Raw genomic sequence first — 18,892 nt, forward strand, 5'->3', positions numbered from 1 at the left:
TCCATCAGGCTGGATGGGGAGCGTCAGTGCACAGCCATTTTCAGATCTCTCCAGAGATGTTCAATCGGATTCAGGTCTGGGCTCTGGCTGGACCACTCAAGGACATTCACAGAGTTTTTCTGAAGCCATTCCTTTGACATCTTGGTTGTGTGCTTAGGGTCATTGTACTGCTGAAAGATGGACCGTCACCCCAGCCTGAGGTCAAAAGTACTCTGGAGCAGGTTTTCATCCAGGATGTCTCTGCAGATTGCTGCATTCATCTTTCCTTCATGTTGTCATTATGGGGTGTTGTGAGTAGAATTTTGAGGGAAAAATTAATTTACTCCACTTGGAAATAACAAAATATGGAAAAAGTGAAGCGCTGTGAATACTTTCCGGGTGCACTGTAGATCAGTACTACCGTCTTACTTTACTAACTAACCCTTTTGACATGGCAGTTAATGTATGCCTGAAACCCACGCCTGCATTGTGTCCATGTCTCTCAACTGCCACCACTGATGACAAAAATAATGAATGTATCCTGCTGATATGTAACATAACATATCCTAATTTCATTAAACAGTTTAACTTTGCAGTTGTTACATTACGTATTGATGCATGATTATCTCCATGTTGACAGCACTTATAGAATCTTGATAAGGTAGTATCCAAGGTAAAAATACATGCAGCTTTATTCAAGAACTAAGAGTACTGAAAAATATTGTTGGCAATGACATGAAAGAAAGAAAAACTTCTTCCAGGTGTGTACTCCTCACAAGTTTTTCTCAGATCTACAGGAGCTATGCAAATACTTTTAATTCAGATATCAGTTAAGTTTTGCTAAATCACTTCGAGAAGTTTGATTATTTTAAGATATTACATTTCAAATGCAAGAGTGCTAACCGGAGTGCAACCCCCCGCCCCTTTTTTTTCTGGCATGGTACTGAGTAGTGTTGGGCCAAAGTGTTCATGGTTACTTTCATTAAGAGACTGTCAAAATTCACAATCCCCATTGCTGGATTAAAACCACAGGGGGACGCACTACTGACTGCTAATATGATTCCCCCTGTGGCTGGAGAGAGAGACAGAGAAAGAGAGAGAGAATGCAAAGACATGAAGAAGGATATATACAGTCAGGGACAGCGGGGTGAAGCATGATAACAAGTGAAATCAAGAGGTTAGCCCAAGAGGTTGTGGTGCATGGACGCTGCTGGAAGAAGTGATATGGTTGTGGATTAGTGGAGCGAGACCAAACAGGAGGGAGGTGTAAAAGCAAGAAAAGAAAGTGAAACAGTCAACCGGCTGTTTAATTAAAAAGACACAAATGTCTAATCTGATGAAAAAGGTCAAGTCTGAGAGCGTACCCTGGTGCTGTGCATCGCTGCATCCATGCATCCACCACACTATGAAACCGTGCCAGGTCACGGAGGGCAACTATCCAGGCGGACAACCAGTCCATCCCCACCTCTCATAAGTAACCATCTATCTGCTGCAAGCCAAGTAAAGTAAAGTAAACCCAGAGTAAAGTGCCACATGGACAAAATGTGGTAACTGACTTTCCCTCACAATGCAAGTGATACTCCTCATCTAAGTCTCACAAAGTAACCATTTATTTGACACACAGTCATTCCAGCGGTACCCAAGGATCCTCCAAAGAGGTCCGGTTTCATGAAGAAGCCTAATCTTGTTTAGTCGAGTAAACTCACTTAGCTGACAAGTTTTTGGTGTTAGTCGCTGCACAATGCACTTAGTCGGCTAAAATTTTGCATTACCCTACTAAAGTTTTTAGGCTGCTACAGAGGAGGTTAATCTTATTTTATTCGACAAAACTTCAGTGTCTTACCTCAAAAAATGGCGGCGATCATGTACCACCACTTGATGAAACACTCAAGAGCACCCCTACGTCACCTGTATTGCTCCAAAAGGAGAGCTCAGAGCTGCCAACTGTCCCACATTGGGCGGGATTTACACCTGTGTCCCGCATGAGTGTGTGTGGGATGCCACACCCATTAGTCCCGCAGTTGTTTCATCTCAGACGCCCTAGTTAGGCTTTGCGCCATTGGTGCTCTTGCCAAGGAAGTAAGTAAGTTTTAGTAGACTAAAAGGTTAGACTGCTTTATGAAACCGGGCCCCAGACATTCCAACTTCTCACAGCTTTTCAAGTGCTGCAATCAGGACATCATTGACTTCACAAAGATCACAGCATTATCCTGAAAGTCAAGGTCAATAAACCTTTCCTCACCAACCTCGCCCTGAAAACAGGCTTGAAATAAATACCAAGGAGGGAAAAAAAATCTTAACATCAGATTTAAGGTTTAGAGTCTGGTTGGACCAAAGGATAGCTCCCGTAGAGAGCACCTCAAAGGAGAAAACCAATTACCATGAGAGGGCATGAGATTAGAGCGCTGGGAGTACCTGAGTTTACAGCGAGAATTAGAAACCAAAAGCCTTTGATTTCAGGCTTTGAACCTGGAGCTGCTGCACTTTTTTCTTTTTCTTTTCTTTTTTTAAAACACAGGGTTATGCTGAGAAATGGTTTGTGGCTCATCCACTTAATAGCCAATAATCTTAAAACAATCCACTTGTCTAATGTGGTATAGGCTTCAAGTTAAACATCCCCAAAGAAAACCTTAATCCGTCCACTTCTTATTTTTCCTCCTGTTTTTACAAACTCAAAATCATTTAAGCATGAGTGAAAGAAGAATATTCAAAGCATTAAAATATAATTGTGTGTATGGGAGAGTGAGCGTTGCTGCTTCATTAAGGGGTTAATTTGTTTGGTCTCGCTCGATACTCTGTTACTTTGCTGATCACTTGTCTTCCGTTTTGCATGTTGAACACAAACCTACCTTGGGGATGAAACTGATCTCCCATCCATCGAAGGAATAGTAAAACGGCTGCCACTGGATCTCCACCGATGTCTCTGTGATGGATTTGAAGACTAAACCATCTGGGTTGGATAGATCTGTGGAAGCAGCCAAAAATGTATTATTGCTCTTTGCAGATGATAAATCACTGTTTCTGCTCACACCAATGATGCTGAAACTTTTTCATTTACAGTTTTCTGTTCTCTTTTCTCCATTTCTTATAGATTGGAGATTCTGTTATCTTCTGTTCAGTTTTTTTTTATTCTAAGCATTTAAGAGAAGACATTTGGCACCAAGCTGTGCACTGTGCAATGCAACTGTCGTTGCAAGTTTCTGACAGATGCAATTGTCATTTCTGCGGCCACATTGCTTAAACAGTAAATATACACAAACTTATCTGTGTGCATGGATGGCAACCACCCAGGCTGACAAATTGTCCATCTATACCTCTTGAAAGTAACCATTTATTTGCCACAGTCATGTGTGATGTGGGCATTACCTTGGACTTCTCGAGTCACTGTGGTCCTCAGTATTGAAGCACTTGAGTGCTGGATCATACCCAAAGAAATGCACCACACGATAGACATGTCATTGCTGATGCTCCCTTATAAAACAAGCATTGTGCCTCATCTTATTCTTTCTAAGTAACCCAAGGATCTTTTAAAAAAAATCCAGCACCAAAGCTATCTTCTCGTTGCCATAGGTTACTGGTTAGCATCCACCTCTCAGAACTATAGATTAAGCCAGGAAGCACCAGAATCCTAAAAAGTTGGAAATTCATTCTCCTGTAAAGATATCGGCATGGCAAAACACCTCTGACCAGGGTCCTCATGCATCTAGGTCTTTCTCGGGATCTCCCAATCTCAAAGGCCGAGGACCCAGAGACATGAATGCTATTGTCAATATAACTGAAATGCGATACAAGTTTGACAGTTTCATTGCATATAGATAGACCTTAGACCGGTGAATCCAGGAAACCATTGAATGCATAGATGTTTGTCTTAATCCAGGACAATCATAATATATAAACTTACATTAAGATGCCTTCGGCTGGGATGATTTCTTAAATTCTTTCAATCTATGTTGAGCATCTTAACAGATTGCAAAGGTCAACTAAGTAATTATGGAACCAAATTCACTTACATTTTTCTGCGATTACTGTTGCTGTATCCCTGGTTATTTGTTTCTTTTTTTTGCAACATGTTAACTGAAATAAATTATGTTTTACAAGTATTTGAAGCAAAGCCAAAGAAGCAAATCATATAATTAAAAAAGTGGACACATCAAGACTGAATTTACTCATCGTAACTTTTGCAATTGCTGAAAATTTAAATAATTTATCTTTTAACTCAGCTCAAGCTTTATCATATGCACAGTAAAGAAAAACGTTTCCCTCCACAATGAAATTCTTACTTTGCCACCCTACACTGAATGCCATAAAGAAAGAAAAAACACACTCACACACTCTCATCTTCAACTGCTTAACCAATTAAGGGTCACGGGGGGCTGGAGCCTATCCCAGCAGTCATAGAGCGCGAGGTGGGGTACACCCTGCAGAGGACGCCAGTCTGTCACAAGGCCACAAACAGACAAACAAACACACTCACACCCACTCGCACACCTACGGACAATCTAAAGATTCCAATCCACCTAACCCGCATGTCTTTGGATGTGAGAGGAAACCGGAGCACCCGGAGGAAACCCACGCAAACATGGAGAGAACATGCAAACTCCACAGAGAAAGGCCACAGGCAGGAATTGAACCCATGACCTTCTTGCTGTGAGGCAACAGTGCTAACCACTGATCCCCCGTGCTGCAGAAAGAAAAACAATATCAATAAAATAAATCTTAGCGGTCCTTCACAGTTGAGCTGCTGTACCACACAGTGATGCAGGTGGTGATGACGGACTCAATAATGCAGCTGTAGAAGTTGCCGAGGATCTTGGGTGACATGCCAAATTTTCTCAGGCTCTTCAGAAAGTACAGCTGCTGCTGAGCCCTCCTCACCACCTGTGTGGTGTTCAGTGTCCAAGTCACTGATGTGGACCCCAAATATTTAAAGCTGCTCACCCTCTCTACTTCAAGGTCTTGGATAAACAGTGGCTGATGAGGTCCCCTCTTCTTCCTCATGTCCACTATCATCTCCTTGGTCTTCTCTGTGTTGAGAGTGAGGTTGTTGTCCCCACACCATGTCACCAGACTGTCCACCTCCCTCCTGTAGACCACTTTGTCCCTGCCAGTGACACTTCATATCACCATGGTGTCATCAGCAAACTTCAGGATGGTGTTGTCAGGGTGGGAGGCGACACAGTCATGGGTGAACAAGGTGTAGAGAATAGAGCTAAGGACACAGCCCTGTGGAGTTCCAATGTTGGTGGTGATGCTGGCTGAAGTCCTGTTCCCAATCCTGACAGACTGAGGCCTGTCGGTCAGGAAATCCAGGAGCCAGTCACAAAGGGTGGGGTGAAATCCAAGTACTGACAATTTCTGAGTGAGTTTGTAGGGGACAAATGTGTTAAAAGCAGAACTGTAGTCAATAAAGAGTATCCTGACGTAGGAGTCTTTATTTTCCAAATGAGAGAGGGAAATGTGAAGAGCGGCTGCGATGGCATTGGAGGTGGACCGATTGTTCCTGTAGGAGTACTGCAAGGGATCAGTAGTATCCGGTATACTGCTCTGAATGTGGGCCAGTACCACTCTCTCAAAGCTCTTCATAATGATTGGAGTGAGTGCCACTGGCCGAAAATCATTCAGGCAGGATGGAGGATTCTTCTTAGGGAGTGGAACAATGGTGGTGGTCTTGTAACAGGTGGGAACAATGCCTTGACTGAGGGAAAGGTTGAAAATAGATGTAAGAACATCAGCCAGTTCATTAGCACAAATTCTGAGGGCGTGTCCAGCTATATTGTCTGGCCCGGCAGCTTTCCGGAGCTGGATGCTCCTCAGGGCTTTAAGTACCTGGGTTGGTGTAATAACTAGCGGGAGGGAGGGAGGTTGAGTGGCTAAAGTGACTGAGGTGTGTATATATTCTGAGGTAATGGGGGAGGGACTCTCAAAGAGTGTGTAGAATGCATTGAGGTCGTCTGGCAGGCTGTCTGAAGAACTGATATGGATGGTTCTAGATCCAGCCCTAAAATCCGCAATGTGGTCCAGGCATTGCCACATCCTCCTGGGATCAGCATGAGAGTAGAAATCCTCCGTCCTCTCTCTATGCTGTCTTTTGGCCATTCTTATGGCCTTCTCCAGTCTGTACTGCACAGCTTTGTACTCAACTTCACTGCCAGATCTAAATGCAGCCGATCGAGCACGCAGCAAGTGTCGTACGTCCCTGTTTACCCAGGGCTTCTGGTTGGGAAAATTCCTGACTTGTATGATGGCCACGATGTTCTCTACACAAGTGCTAATGTACCCAGTCACATACTCAGCGTAGTCCTAGTCTACACTAACAGAGGAGTCTTCCTGTGTGGCTGCAGCTCAAAACCCATCCCAGTCTGTTGTAGCAAAACAGTCCTGCAGAGTGCTCTCAGCCTCTGGTGACCATAGCTTAACCTGTCTTAAGCAGAAATGTTACATGTTACTAACATAAAAGATGTGCTAACAGTAACAGCCAGCAGTCTGCTAATATTTACAATTACCAGTGTGCAAAACTTTGCATATTCATGATAAATGCAGGAGCAACCTCCCTGCCAAGTCAGGAGACCTGATAGTAACAGCAAGCAGTGTGAGCATTGTCAGGTGTTCTTGTTTGCATTACTCTGTGTGTGTGTGTGTGTGTGTGTGTGACTACGTGGATGTGTGTCTACTAAAGTATGAATGATGTCAAACAGATGTTCCAGGGAGGAAACACAACTAAGGAACAGGTGGCAGTCTCACACTGTCTGCACTGAAACACATAAGTGCGGATAAATAAATAAACCTACAGTGCCGAGCTCTTTGTGCCCTTTACCTTTGGAGGAGCTGTTATTTTGGGGGTTTGTGTATTTAAAGTGTAAAATGTGAATGATATACAACCCCTGGCAAAAATAATGGAATCACCGGCCTCGGAGGATGTTCATTCAGTTGTTTAATTTTGTAGAAAAAAAGCAGATCACAGACATGACACAAAACTAAAGTCATTTCAAATGGCAACTTTCTGGCTTTAAGAAACACTATAAGAAATCAAGAAAAAAAGATTGTGGCAGTCAGTAACGGTTACTTTTTTAGACCAAGCAGAGGAAAAAAATATGGAATCACTCAATTCTGAGGAAAAAATTATGGAATCACCCTGTAAATTTTCATCCCCAAAACTAACACCTGCATCATATCAGATCTGCTCGTTAGTCTGCATCTAAAAAGGAGTGAACACATCTTGGAGAGCTGTTGCACCAAGTGGACTGACATGACTCATGGCTCCAACACGAGAGATGTCAATTGAAACAAAGGAGAGGATTATCAAACTCTTAAAAGAGAGTAAATCATCACGCAATGTTGCAAAAGATGTTGGTTGTTCACAGTCAGCTGTGTCTAAACTCTGGACCAAATACAAACAACATGGGAAGGTTGTTAAAGGCAAACATACTGGTAGACCAAGGAAGACATCAAAGCATCAAGACAGAAAACTTAAAGCAATATGTCTCAAAAATCGAAAAATGTACAACAAAACAAATGGGGAACGAATGGGAGGAAACTGGAGTCAACGTCTGTGAACGAACTGTAAGAAACCGCCTAAAGGAAATGGGATTTACATACAGAAAAGCTAAACGAAAGGCATCATTAACACCTAAACAGAAAAAAACAAGGTTACAATGGGCTAAGGAAAAGCAATTGTGGACTGTGGATGACTGGATGAAAGTCATATTCAGTGATGAATCTCGAATCTGCTTTGGGCAAGGTGATGATGCTGGAACTTTTGTTTGGTGCCGTTCCAATGAGATTTATAAAGATGACTGCCTGAAGAGAACATGTAAATTTCCACAGTCATTGATGATATGGGGCTGCATGTCAGGTAAAGGCACTGGGGAGATGGCTGTCATTACATCATCAATAAATGCACAAGTTTATGTTGATATTTTGGACAATTGAAAGGATGTTTGGGGATGATGAAATCATTTTTCAAGATGATAATGCATCTTGCCATAGAGCAAAAACTGCAAAAACATTCCTTGCAAAAAGACACATAGGGTCAATGTCATGGCATAGGGTCAATGTCAATGAGCAGATCTGATTTGATGCAGGTGTTAATCTGGGGGATGAAAATTTACAGGGTGATTCCATAATTTTTTCCTCAGAATTGAGTGATTCCATATTTTTTTCCTCTGCTTGGTCTAAAAAAGTAACCGTTACTGACTGCCACAATCTTTTTTTCTTGATTTCTTATAGTGTTTCTTAAAGCCAGAATGCCACTGTTTTTTTTTTGTTTTTTTTTGACACAGTTACAAATTTTGGAAAATTAATTTAGTGTTAAAGGATAGCAATGTTTTTTTTTTCCAATTTTCCAAGATTTTTCCTGACTTTAAATGTAGCGCATGGCCTCAATTCGCAGTAATTAAACAAATACATTAATGCTTTCTCAAGAAAAACCTAAGGTTTGGAACTGAGGACAGAGATTGTTGTGTTTTCACTCCTAACTGGAAACGGGATGCATCTAAACTCACCTTTGAGCTTCATATGGCAAAGGCCATGAATAAATGACTGCATTTATATAGCACTTTTCCATCTGCATCAGACACTCAAAGCGCTTTACAAATAATGCCTCACATTGAACACTTACATATGAATACATATGTATATGTGATTTCTTAGTTTTTTAAATAATTTTTTTAATAAATTTGTAAAAATCTAAAATCTTTTCACTTTGTCATTATGGGATATTGCGTGCAGAAAAAAAATTATTTCATCCATTTTGGAATAAGGCTGTAGCATAACAAAATGTGGAAAAAGTGAAGCGCTGTGAACACTTTCTGGATCCACTGTAAGATTCTAATTCATCTACAGTATTCTGGAACATGCTTGAAAATAAAGCTAGAGATTTTCTGAAAGATTTGCAAACAGAATCGCATATCTTGTATGTAATTAAAAAAAAAAAAGAAAAAAAAGCATGTTCATGTTTGAGAGCAACACCCCTGCAGTACTGTAGAACACAGAGACCACTTAACGTTGACCTACAGCATGTTGAGTTAAAGTATTCATTTGGGCCAAATATGGCTGCAGTGGAAGACTCCCATGGGAACATTTAGACCACCACACTCCACTTACAGGTTGAAACTGTAATGCTGGCGGGGGCACTGATACTGTTGTTGATGACAGCAAACACGTTGACATTGTACTCCATGCCTGCTTCTAGGCCTGAGATAGCACAAGTGGTGATGTTGCCAGGAATCCTTATCTCCAGCTGCACACCTGAGGTTAAAGATACAAAAGACAGAACAGTAGATAAAAACAGTGTAACAGCAGCCAAACTGCAGCAAAGCTCCACAACCTGCTATGTTGCACATTGTCTCACCAGGTAGATTTTTGGACTTGTGTGTTCTTCATTTTCTTGTCAAATTATTCTCAACATACAAAATGGGCTCCAGTCATGAGATAGTGTAGTATCGTCTGTGTAACATTCAACTACTACTAAATGCCTACTGAGCATTTAGATAGCCCACAAATTGTGACACTGCCCTCTAAACCTTCTGGCCACTTTATCAGGTACATCTTGGTAGTACCTAGAACTGCGTTAATTCGTTGTGGCATAGATTCAGTTGGCACCACCCTCAGGCACATGTGCAATCTGCTGTTTCGTGTTGGTTTCACTTTCCCATTCTGTTGATTATTTCAGAACTGGCTTGTTAGCTTATATCCAGTGTGCAGAAAGTAGACAAACTACATGGAACCCCCACAGCTGTTTGGAATTTTAGATAATTTATCCAACACTAACCATCCAACAGATAGCAGACATGTCTGTGGGTCATTATTTTGGCAAAACAAAGTTGCTCTTTGAGTGATCTGGTGCATCAAAGTTCACCAGATGCAACAAGATTTGTCCTCATGAGATGTTCTTTTAATTTGTTGAGTTACAAAATGGAAAGCAAAGCTCAGTGTGGAAACATGCGCAGATGTTACGCATTGTCACAGAATCATCCTAGGGCCTAGATGGCAACTGCTCAGGTTGACAACTAATCCAGCTTCACCTCTCATAAGTAACCGTCTTTCTGCCACAGCCAGATGAAACGTGGGTGCTTTTCCTTGGGCGTAGAATGAACAAGGAAATGGCCAGGATGAACAAACTCACTCACTAACCCACTTCACCCTTTTTGCTGTCCAAGTCCTACACTTTTACCAGCACGGGAACAGTTATGATTTATTCATTGTTTTGAGTTATTGTGTTAACAAATAGAATGGGACAGACACATTTATCCTATCTATTCACTCAATGTATTCTCACAGTGTACAGCAACCTGGCCTCAAGGCAAGTCGTGATTCAGTAGCACGAAATATACATTAATCTCTTGGTTCATGATATTGTGAAGAAAAGGGCCTCATTTTTGTCACGGCAGCACAAATTCATTCTAATTTATTCCGTGATGGCTGCATGAAATTAAAGTGAAGCTGGGGGGTCGGGGATGGTTATGGTTAGGGTGGGGGAAAAGAGTAAGATTAAGTTATGGTTAAGGTTAGGGTTGCGGGTAGGAGTAGGGTTAGGAATAGTGAGTTTAAAAAAACCCTGTCACGAAAATTTGACTCATTTCATTATGGGAGCACGAAAAAAAAAAAAAAACGTGAGACTGGGCTGCGTACAGGGGCTTTTCCAAAGCGTAGGCCTTTGTACATACCTCCAGGGCTGCTCGGTGTGTAGGTCACCAAGAAATCTGTCAGCACTTCAGACCCATCCCACTCCAGGTCAATCGCCCGATCTGTCACCTTGCGTACCTTCAGGTTCATAGCAGGTGCCACTGTTGAGACATAAAATCCCTGTATATTAGACATACAAAAAAAGTTGAATCCAAACAGCTTGTTGGGTATTTCTCTGACTCAAGCAGACAATATTATGTGCGTGCAACCCAGCCTTTGAAATAGCCAATAGTTTTGTCAACAAGAGGTGAAGAGTTAACCCAGAGCGGTGCTGAAGAAGAGAACATGAAGATACAGTTGTATGTAAAAGTTTGGGCACCCCTGATGATTTCCATGATTTTCCTTTATAAATCATTGGTTGTTTGCATCAGCAATTTCAGTGGAATATATCATATAGCAGACAAAAACAGCGATACTTGAGAAGTGAAATGAAGTTTCTAGGATTTATAGAAAGTGTGCAATAATTCTTTAAACAAAATTAGGCAGGTGCAAAAATTTGGGCACCCCAACAGAAAAAAATACATCAATATTTAGTAGATCCTCCTTTTGCAGAAATAACAGCCTCTAAACACTTCCTATTTTGGATCATTCTTCTTTACAAAACATCTGAGGTTTGTTGGTCTCCGAGCATGGACAGCCCGTTTAAAATCACATCACAGATTTTCAATAATATTCAGGTCTGGGGACTGAGATGGCCATTCCAGAACGTTGTACTTGTTCCTCTGCATGAAAGCCTTAGTAGATTTTGAGCAGTCTTTAGGGTCATTGTCTTGTTGAAAGATCCAGAAACTTCAACTTTGTCACTGATTCTTGAACATTGTTCTCAAGAATCTGCTGACCAGAATCCATGTGACCATCAACTTTAACAAGATTTCCAGTACCTGCACTGGCCACACAGCCACACAGCATGATGGAACCACCTCCAAATTTTACTGTAGGTCGCAAGTGTTTTTCTTGGAATGCTGTGTTCTTTTTCTGCCATGCATACTGCCCCTTATTATGTCCAAATAACTCAATTTTAGATTCATCAGTCCACAGCACCTTATTCCAAAATGAAGTTGGCTTGTCCTAATGTGCTTTAGCATACCTCAAGCGACTGTTTGTGACATGTACAAAGAAAAGACTTCCTCTGCATTACAGCATCATACAGCATCTCCTTGTGCAAAGTGTGCTGTATAGTTGAACGATGCACAGATACACTATCTGCAGCCAGATCATGTTGTAGGTCTTTGGAGCAGGTCTGTGGGTTGACTATTATTGTTCTCACCATCCTTCGCTTCAGCTTATCTGAGATTTTTCTTGATCTAGCACTTCAGGCCTTAACTAGTGCTGTGCTTGCGGTCTTCCATTTCCTCACTATGTTCCTCACAGTGGAAACTGACAGCTGAAATCTCTGAGACAGCTTTCCGTATCCTTCCCCTAAGCCAGGGGTGGCCAAGTTCGGTCCTCGAGAGCCACCTTCCTGACACTCTTAGCTGTCTCCCTGCTCCAACACACCTGAATCCAATGAAACGCTCATTAAAAGTCTGCTAACGAGTCTTTCATTGCATTCAGGTGTGTTGGAGCAGGGAGACAACTAAGAGTGTCAGTAAGGTGGCTCTCGAGGACCGAACTTGGCCACCCCTGCACTAAGCCATGATGTTGAACAATCTTTGTTTTCAGGTCATTTGAGAGTTGTTTAGAGGCTCCCATGTTGCCCCTCATTAGAAGAGGTGCAAAGAGGAGAAACATTTGTATATGGCCATCTTAAATACCCTTTCTCATGATTGGATTCACCTGTGTAAGGAGGTCAAGGGTCAATGAGCTTACCAAACCAATTTTGTGTTCCAATAATTCGTGCTAAATGTATTTAAATTAATAAAATGACAAGGGTGCCCAAATTCAGGCACCTGCCCAATCTTGTTTACATAATTTTTGCACACTTTCTGTAAAAACTAGAAATTTAATTTCACTTCTCAGATATCAGTGTGTTTGTCTGCTATATAATATATTTAACTGAAATTTCTGATCCAGACAACTAATGATTTATAAAGGAAAATCATGAAAATTATCAGGGGTGCCCAAACTTTTGCCTACAACTGTGTGTAGAACACGAGGTGTTTTACTGAATGTAAAAGCAGAGACATCAGCTACAATGTTCACAGCTGTATCTACCAAAAAAACAGAGCAGGAGGAAGGCAACGTGAAGATCGTGAAGGAGTCAGAGACAAATTGCGAGACTGAACCTCTTTACTGAACATAATAACAAGACTGATGCACAGAAAAAAGGGGAGGGAGGAGGACAACAGAAAAGCACCAAGAATGTGTTTGAGGAGACAGACCGGCTGAAATAGTCTGTTAAATAAGAGGCAGACAGACGGAAAGAAAGTTAAACGAAAATGTCAGAGGCTCATACAACCCACAAATCATAAACACTGAATGTACTGTGTGAAAAGTGACCTTTAACCCTTCATCATTATGTCTAGATCGTTTGCAGGACTCTACAGCGTGATGATGAGGACAATGTGGAGAAACTTTAGTCATCATTTACTTCTGCACAAACTGAAAACAGAGAAATGAACCTTTCCCAAGAATAAATAAATTTGTGCAAATCAGATATTATTCATGTTGACATTTTGATTAAATAAATTTTTTTTTTCCAATTTATTTAGGTTATATATCTCTCCACCTTGTCCTGGGTCTTCTCCGGGGTCTCCTCCCAGATGGACGTACCTGGAACACCTCCCTTGGGAGGCGCCCATCAACACACTGGCCTGGGAACGCCACGGGACCCCCAGTCAGAGGTGGTCAATGCGGCACGGGAAAGTGAAGTCTGGCGTCCCCTGCTGGAGCTGTTGCCCCCGCGACCCGAACCCAGAAAAGTAGTTGGAAATGAGTGATGAGTGAGGTTATATATATCACCAAATCACAACAAAGCTGCCTCAAGGTGCTTCACACAAGTAAGGTCTAACCTTACCAACCCCTAGAGCAAGCACACAGGTGACAGTGGTAAGAAAAACTCCCTCTGATGATTTGAGGAAGAAACCTCAAGCAGACCAGACTCACAGGGGTGACCTTCTGCTTAGGCCATTCTACCAAAAAGATTTACAATACACACCACCACAACAATTATAATTATGACTGAATAATTATATAATTGATATTAACTAAAGATAAGATCAAATAATTCTGGCACTTCAAATAATTTGGCCACAATCACTGTGGACTCTGGGGTTCTGTGGATTTCCAAGAACAATGGACAATCTGCCACAACATTTTGATTAACAACAACTTTCTCTTCCAATCACACATACCTTTTGTGTTCACACTTACAGTTAGAGCATAGACATCAGAGGTCTCACAGACAACACAATTCTCTTTTTCCAAAAGGTATATGCAGGGGTTTCATCCACCACAGTGGTTTTTCCGTGTATGGCCATCCTGCTGTGACATTAAATGGGTTTGGCCTTACATCCATAAGACTTGCAGTTTATTTGAACTAAATTTTTGGGTAAGCTACTTAATTTTGGATAGCAGCAGTTTGAGTATCTGTCTGAAACACTGTACTCCCTATAACTTTTTATAGATTTGAGACAAGTTTACCAAATTTGCAGCAGGGATGCATTCCTTGAAGGTCTAATTCAAGTTCAGTGATGAGTAACTGTGACCAAATGTTGAAGGTCACACAGCCAAAACTAGTGTTTGTCTGTGATAAGGACTATACTCTTAATAACCTTCCAAGAATTTCAGTCAGGTTTGTTAAAAGTTTGTTGGAAGAATGCATCCCTTCAAGGTCTAGGCTAACATCTATGATGACTGACCATGACTTAATTTTTAAGCTCATAGGGCCAAAAATATCCATAACACTGTACTCCCAATAACTTAAAAAAATGACCCCAGTTGACCAACTTGGAAGCAAGGACACATTTCTTGAAGGTCTAGGTCAGGTTTAGTGATGAATGGCCTTCACCTAGGTTTGACAGTCACACAGCCAAAAATTGTGACCATGTAAGATGAACACTGACCTCTCTACAAACATCCGTGATTTTATTTCCAGCAAGGATGCATCCCTTCAAGATGTAGGTCAAGTTCCTACTCCAGCACCGTAGCTTTCATGCTCTTTTCACTCAAACCTCCACATCTTTGCCACACTTTTTCAAAACCAGTAAAATCATGACTTGACTGAAAACCTGGAAAGTAGTCTCCTTGTTGCATTCTTAGTATAATGGCATGGCTCCGTGAAAATATTGCCAACTCACAAATCGTGTGATGGGGACATAAGGCCTTCAAGCCAATATCAAATTTTTACAATTGCTAGTCAGGTACATGTTCTACAATTGCACCTGAGGTTCCTTTATGATTTGATGTCGTCGGGCAGATATACCCTTTTGCTGTTGTACTTTTTGGTACAACATGCATGATGTAATGCTATAACTGGCATATTTGAATTTTAAAATGGAACTATTTTCCATTATTGCTGCAGGAGTGCTGGTCTGAGTATACCTGATCCCATCAAGTCTGAGAAGTGAAAGAATTGGTCCTGATTACTACTTGACTGGGAACCTGTTTCAGAAAAATAGGATTTGTGAGTGTGATCATCCAGGTCGAGTGGTTGCAGTGTCTGAAAGGACATCTGATGTCACTCCCAAAGCAGATCTGTAGTGGATCTGTTGTAGTGATGGCGGGCAGCCATAAGACTTTTGCGAGTAAATATCACTGCACCTTTTTTAAAGTTAAAAATTCAGTGCCAAAATACCTGGAAAAATTTATATACACCTGAGGGATATTTACTCATGCAGAAGTTTATGGTAATTGGTGAGATCTTTTTTGTAACACTGACTACAACTGACTGCCCGTGACTACATTTGCTGGTCGGAACCATTTCTGGTGTTTTTGAGACCTTCAGGAATAAATTAATGCAGTTATCAATGCAACTTGAAGATCTACCGCTTACTTTTCTGTTAAACTTTCTCCATTAGTGTAACAGTATGAACATCACGCTCCTCATTAAACATGGTTCCTGCATGTTTGGATTATATGTTCCCTGCAAACAATCCCAACCATTTTGCTATTTGTATCATATGAAGCAAAATGCAGAAACAAATAATCCGTACCTTCAATAAACTACTCTAAACATATGAAGGAATAATATACCCTAAGTGCATGCCTAAAATAGCGTGGCTTGAAAAAAAAAAAAAAAAAAAGCCACTCCACCCCTATCACATTTTAAAGCTGTTATATTTTATAACTGTGAGTCATTGATTGATGAAGTGCAGGACACATCCAAGCAATCAAGAATACTGCAGATGCAATTTATAATAAAATAAACTCCAGAAGGAGTCACCATAAGAGGGAGGCACCTATTCCACGGGCCATTGCAGGACAGTGTAGGAACTGTATCTGAAATCAAATTCCCAGAGGTATAAGCTGTCACACTCCTGAGGCAGAACAGTGTAGTTTCTGTCTTTTTTTTTTAAATTTTTGCTTGCTTTTTAGTTTTATCATACATTCAGACAAGTCATCCTCTGATCAATGCTAGATCAGTCACAGAAGAAACACTCCTCAAAATTCATCCACATGATGCCTCCAGACGTACTTAGCATACTCTGGATTTCTAAAGTTCCTCCATATATCTCACGTGTACTAGTTGTCAGAGGATCCTTGGATGGAAACTGGCCATCCAAGAGCTTCTACTCTCTCTTCTCAGTCACACTGGTTCATTCTATAAACCACACTAGGTCATGCCCATTTTTCCTCTTCATTATGACCATCATCCAGGATCAGCCCTCCATTCCATGCTTGGTCTTGTTCTTTGACTTATTATCACCAAAGCCTTGGCCAGTAGTGTCCAAAGACATGCCAGAAAGGGCCAAGAGGGTGTAGGTTTTCTATGCAGCCACTGACTTCAGCTGGTAATTTAACATCACTTTGAGCAGATGGGATGAGTTCATCAATGAAATCACCTGCTGGAGTCAGTGACTGCAAAGGAAACCTGCACCCTCTTGGCCCTTTCTGGAATGTCTTTGGACACCACTGGCCTAGGCTTTTCCCATCTTTTAGGTTAGGTTTCCATATCATTTCTCACTTATTCAGTTGGCCTTTCCCAGCCCAGTCCACTTCTTCTCAGCAGGTTCCACTTTCTTTCTCACCAGTTCAACTCTCAATTTCAGGCCCTGTCCTCCTTAGCAAGTTACTCTCTCTCTCTCTCTCTCTCTTTCTCTCTCTGTCTCTTTCTTTCTCTTTCTCTCTCTCTCTGTCTCTCTCTCTGTCTCTTTCTTTCTCTCTCTCTCTCTCTCTCTCTCTGTCTCTCTCTCTCTTTCTCTCTCTCTCTCTCTGTCTCTCTCTATCTATCTATCTTGGTTCCCATTACAGATCTGCCCAAAATTGTTTTCAGATTATTGACAAAGCACAATAGCGAAATGATAGCATTTCCATTAACTGATGGAATATGAATGCTGGGTTTTGTCCTCTTGATAACTATCATTCTAGGGAGGAGCTCAGGAGAACTGCAATTCTGGTAATCATGGTGATGGAAGAGTATGCCACCCTAAATAGTGGCATTTCACTGATTTTCTAATCCAATAATGCCATAACGTTATCTCCTATAAGATTAACGAGCTCTCTGTCTGCTACACCATCCACACATATCGTGCCATCTATTGTAGAAGGTCATGTGACCTGTAATAGTGGAAAAAGTGTTTCCATTCTATTTTTACAAAATAAGGCTTTTTTTTCCAAATAGGCTGAAGGGACATCTGAGCTGTTTTTGCAATATTTGAGGTTTTTCTTTTTCTTTCATAATACATGTGCTTCCATTAAGCATATTTTCAGTTAGTTACTTTAAATTGCACACACTGTAAAACTCAATGAGTTAGTTGAACTCAAATCATTTCAGGAAACCAATTGCCTTAAGCCACTTGAGTTTGCCAACTTAAATAAAATAATCTTCAAAAATGTAATTGTTAAAGTTTTAGTAACTTAATTTATAGTTAATTAAACTTATGTAAATCTAGTTTATGTTTTTCAATAAAAAAGTGACAAATAAATTTCTGCCTAAAAAATTTGCATTATATTTTGGATTAGATTTTTTGATGCATTGTTTGTTTTACTTGTTGACTCTGTATTGTGTTGTTATGACTTTGCCCAGTCTCTCCCCTCGGGTCGCGAACTTGAGATCTCCGGCATGAAAGTCGGACTCTCTAACCAGAAGGCTAAAACCCAGGGCTCTGGCCTTGTGACCAGAGAATTCTTTTGAGCTGTTGGGACTGAGGTTTAATAACTACATATGCACAGCGACACCTGCTGGCCTCCGTTACATAAACTCAATTAAAATGAGTGAATGGAATGCACTGGAAATACATCACCAACACTTAAATGCCCCAAAACTTTAAATGCACTTAAAGGAACTGAGTTGTTATGTCAACAATTCATTTTTGAGTTTGTTTAATTAATGGAAATGAGTGACTATAACTTTTTCAAAGTTTGAGTTACATTAACTTAATTATTGTATTAAAATGGAGTGTTCGGTTTAACAGTGCAGTTGGGAGGGTAATGGAACCTCGCCTTCTCTTTCTGTCTCTATGGTCCAAACCATTCTTTTCAAGTCAGGTCCTCCTCTCCTTTCCACCTCTTGGTTCACCATCCTTCTCCTTTCACCAGTGCGATAAGATCACACTTCTTCTGAAGGTGTCTGGGTCCCACCGGCTTAATTAACACCACACGAGCTGGGCATGCCGCAGCTGGACACAATCCGTCATGTTCTGCCAGACAGGGTCAGCCACGCCTCCTTCTACAACCACACTCTCAGGTCTCTGTCTCGACATGGAGTTGCCTGGCAAAAAGGCAGCTGCAAACTACACGCTGTCAAAGATTCATTGTCATAGAGAGGGGAAAAGGATTCCATTTCTCTTCAGTGCAGCAAAATGCTTTGGGATATTGAAAGTCAAAAAGTAAAATGTCAGTTGAATCAGAAGGGCAATTATGTCATTTGTCCTCTCTATCGTGAAGAGAACACTGAGAAACAGTTTGTTCTTTTCCTGTATAAATGGCAGATCATTTTACACTGCGCCTTTGTGTCAAAAAATGAATTACCGGTTGTGTGACGAAGGCTGTCAAATGTCTGCTGAAACCTTCAAGATCTTTCCTTTAGTTAAATATATAACTGAGAGAAACAAAGCCTTCTTATCCACATTATTATAACACTAGCTGTGAATTCAGAAGTCGTACTGTTCAGTCTGACAAGACAGACATG

The 18,892-nt window shown here is 41.0% G+C and overlaps 1 protein-coding gene across 1 annotated transcript in view; it reads right to left on the minus strand.

Moving 5' to 3' along the window:
- The window catches only part of tnr (tenascin R (restrictin, janusin)), a 306,961-nt gene that overhangs the window by 127,589 nt on the left and 160,480 nt on the right, over nt 1–18,892 (minus strand). The window contains 3 exon segments of the mRNA XM_034182776.1: nt 2,829–2,944; nt 9,082–9,225; nt 10,644–10,763. Coding sequence (XP_034038667.1) covers nt 2,829–2,944; nt 9,082–9,225; nt 10,644–10,763 — 380 coding nt within the window.

This window comes from Thalassophryne amazonica, chromosome 12, assembly GCF_902500255.1.
Source record: "Thalassophryne amazonica chromosome 12, fThaAma1.1, whole genome shotgun sequence".
Taxonomy (NCBI): Eukaryota; Metazoa; Chordata; class Actinopteri; order Batrachoidiformes; family Batrachoididae; genus Thalassophryne; species Thalassophryne amazonica.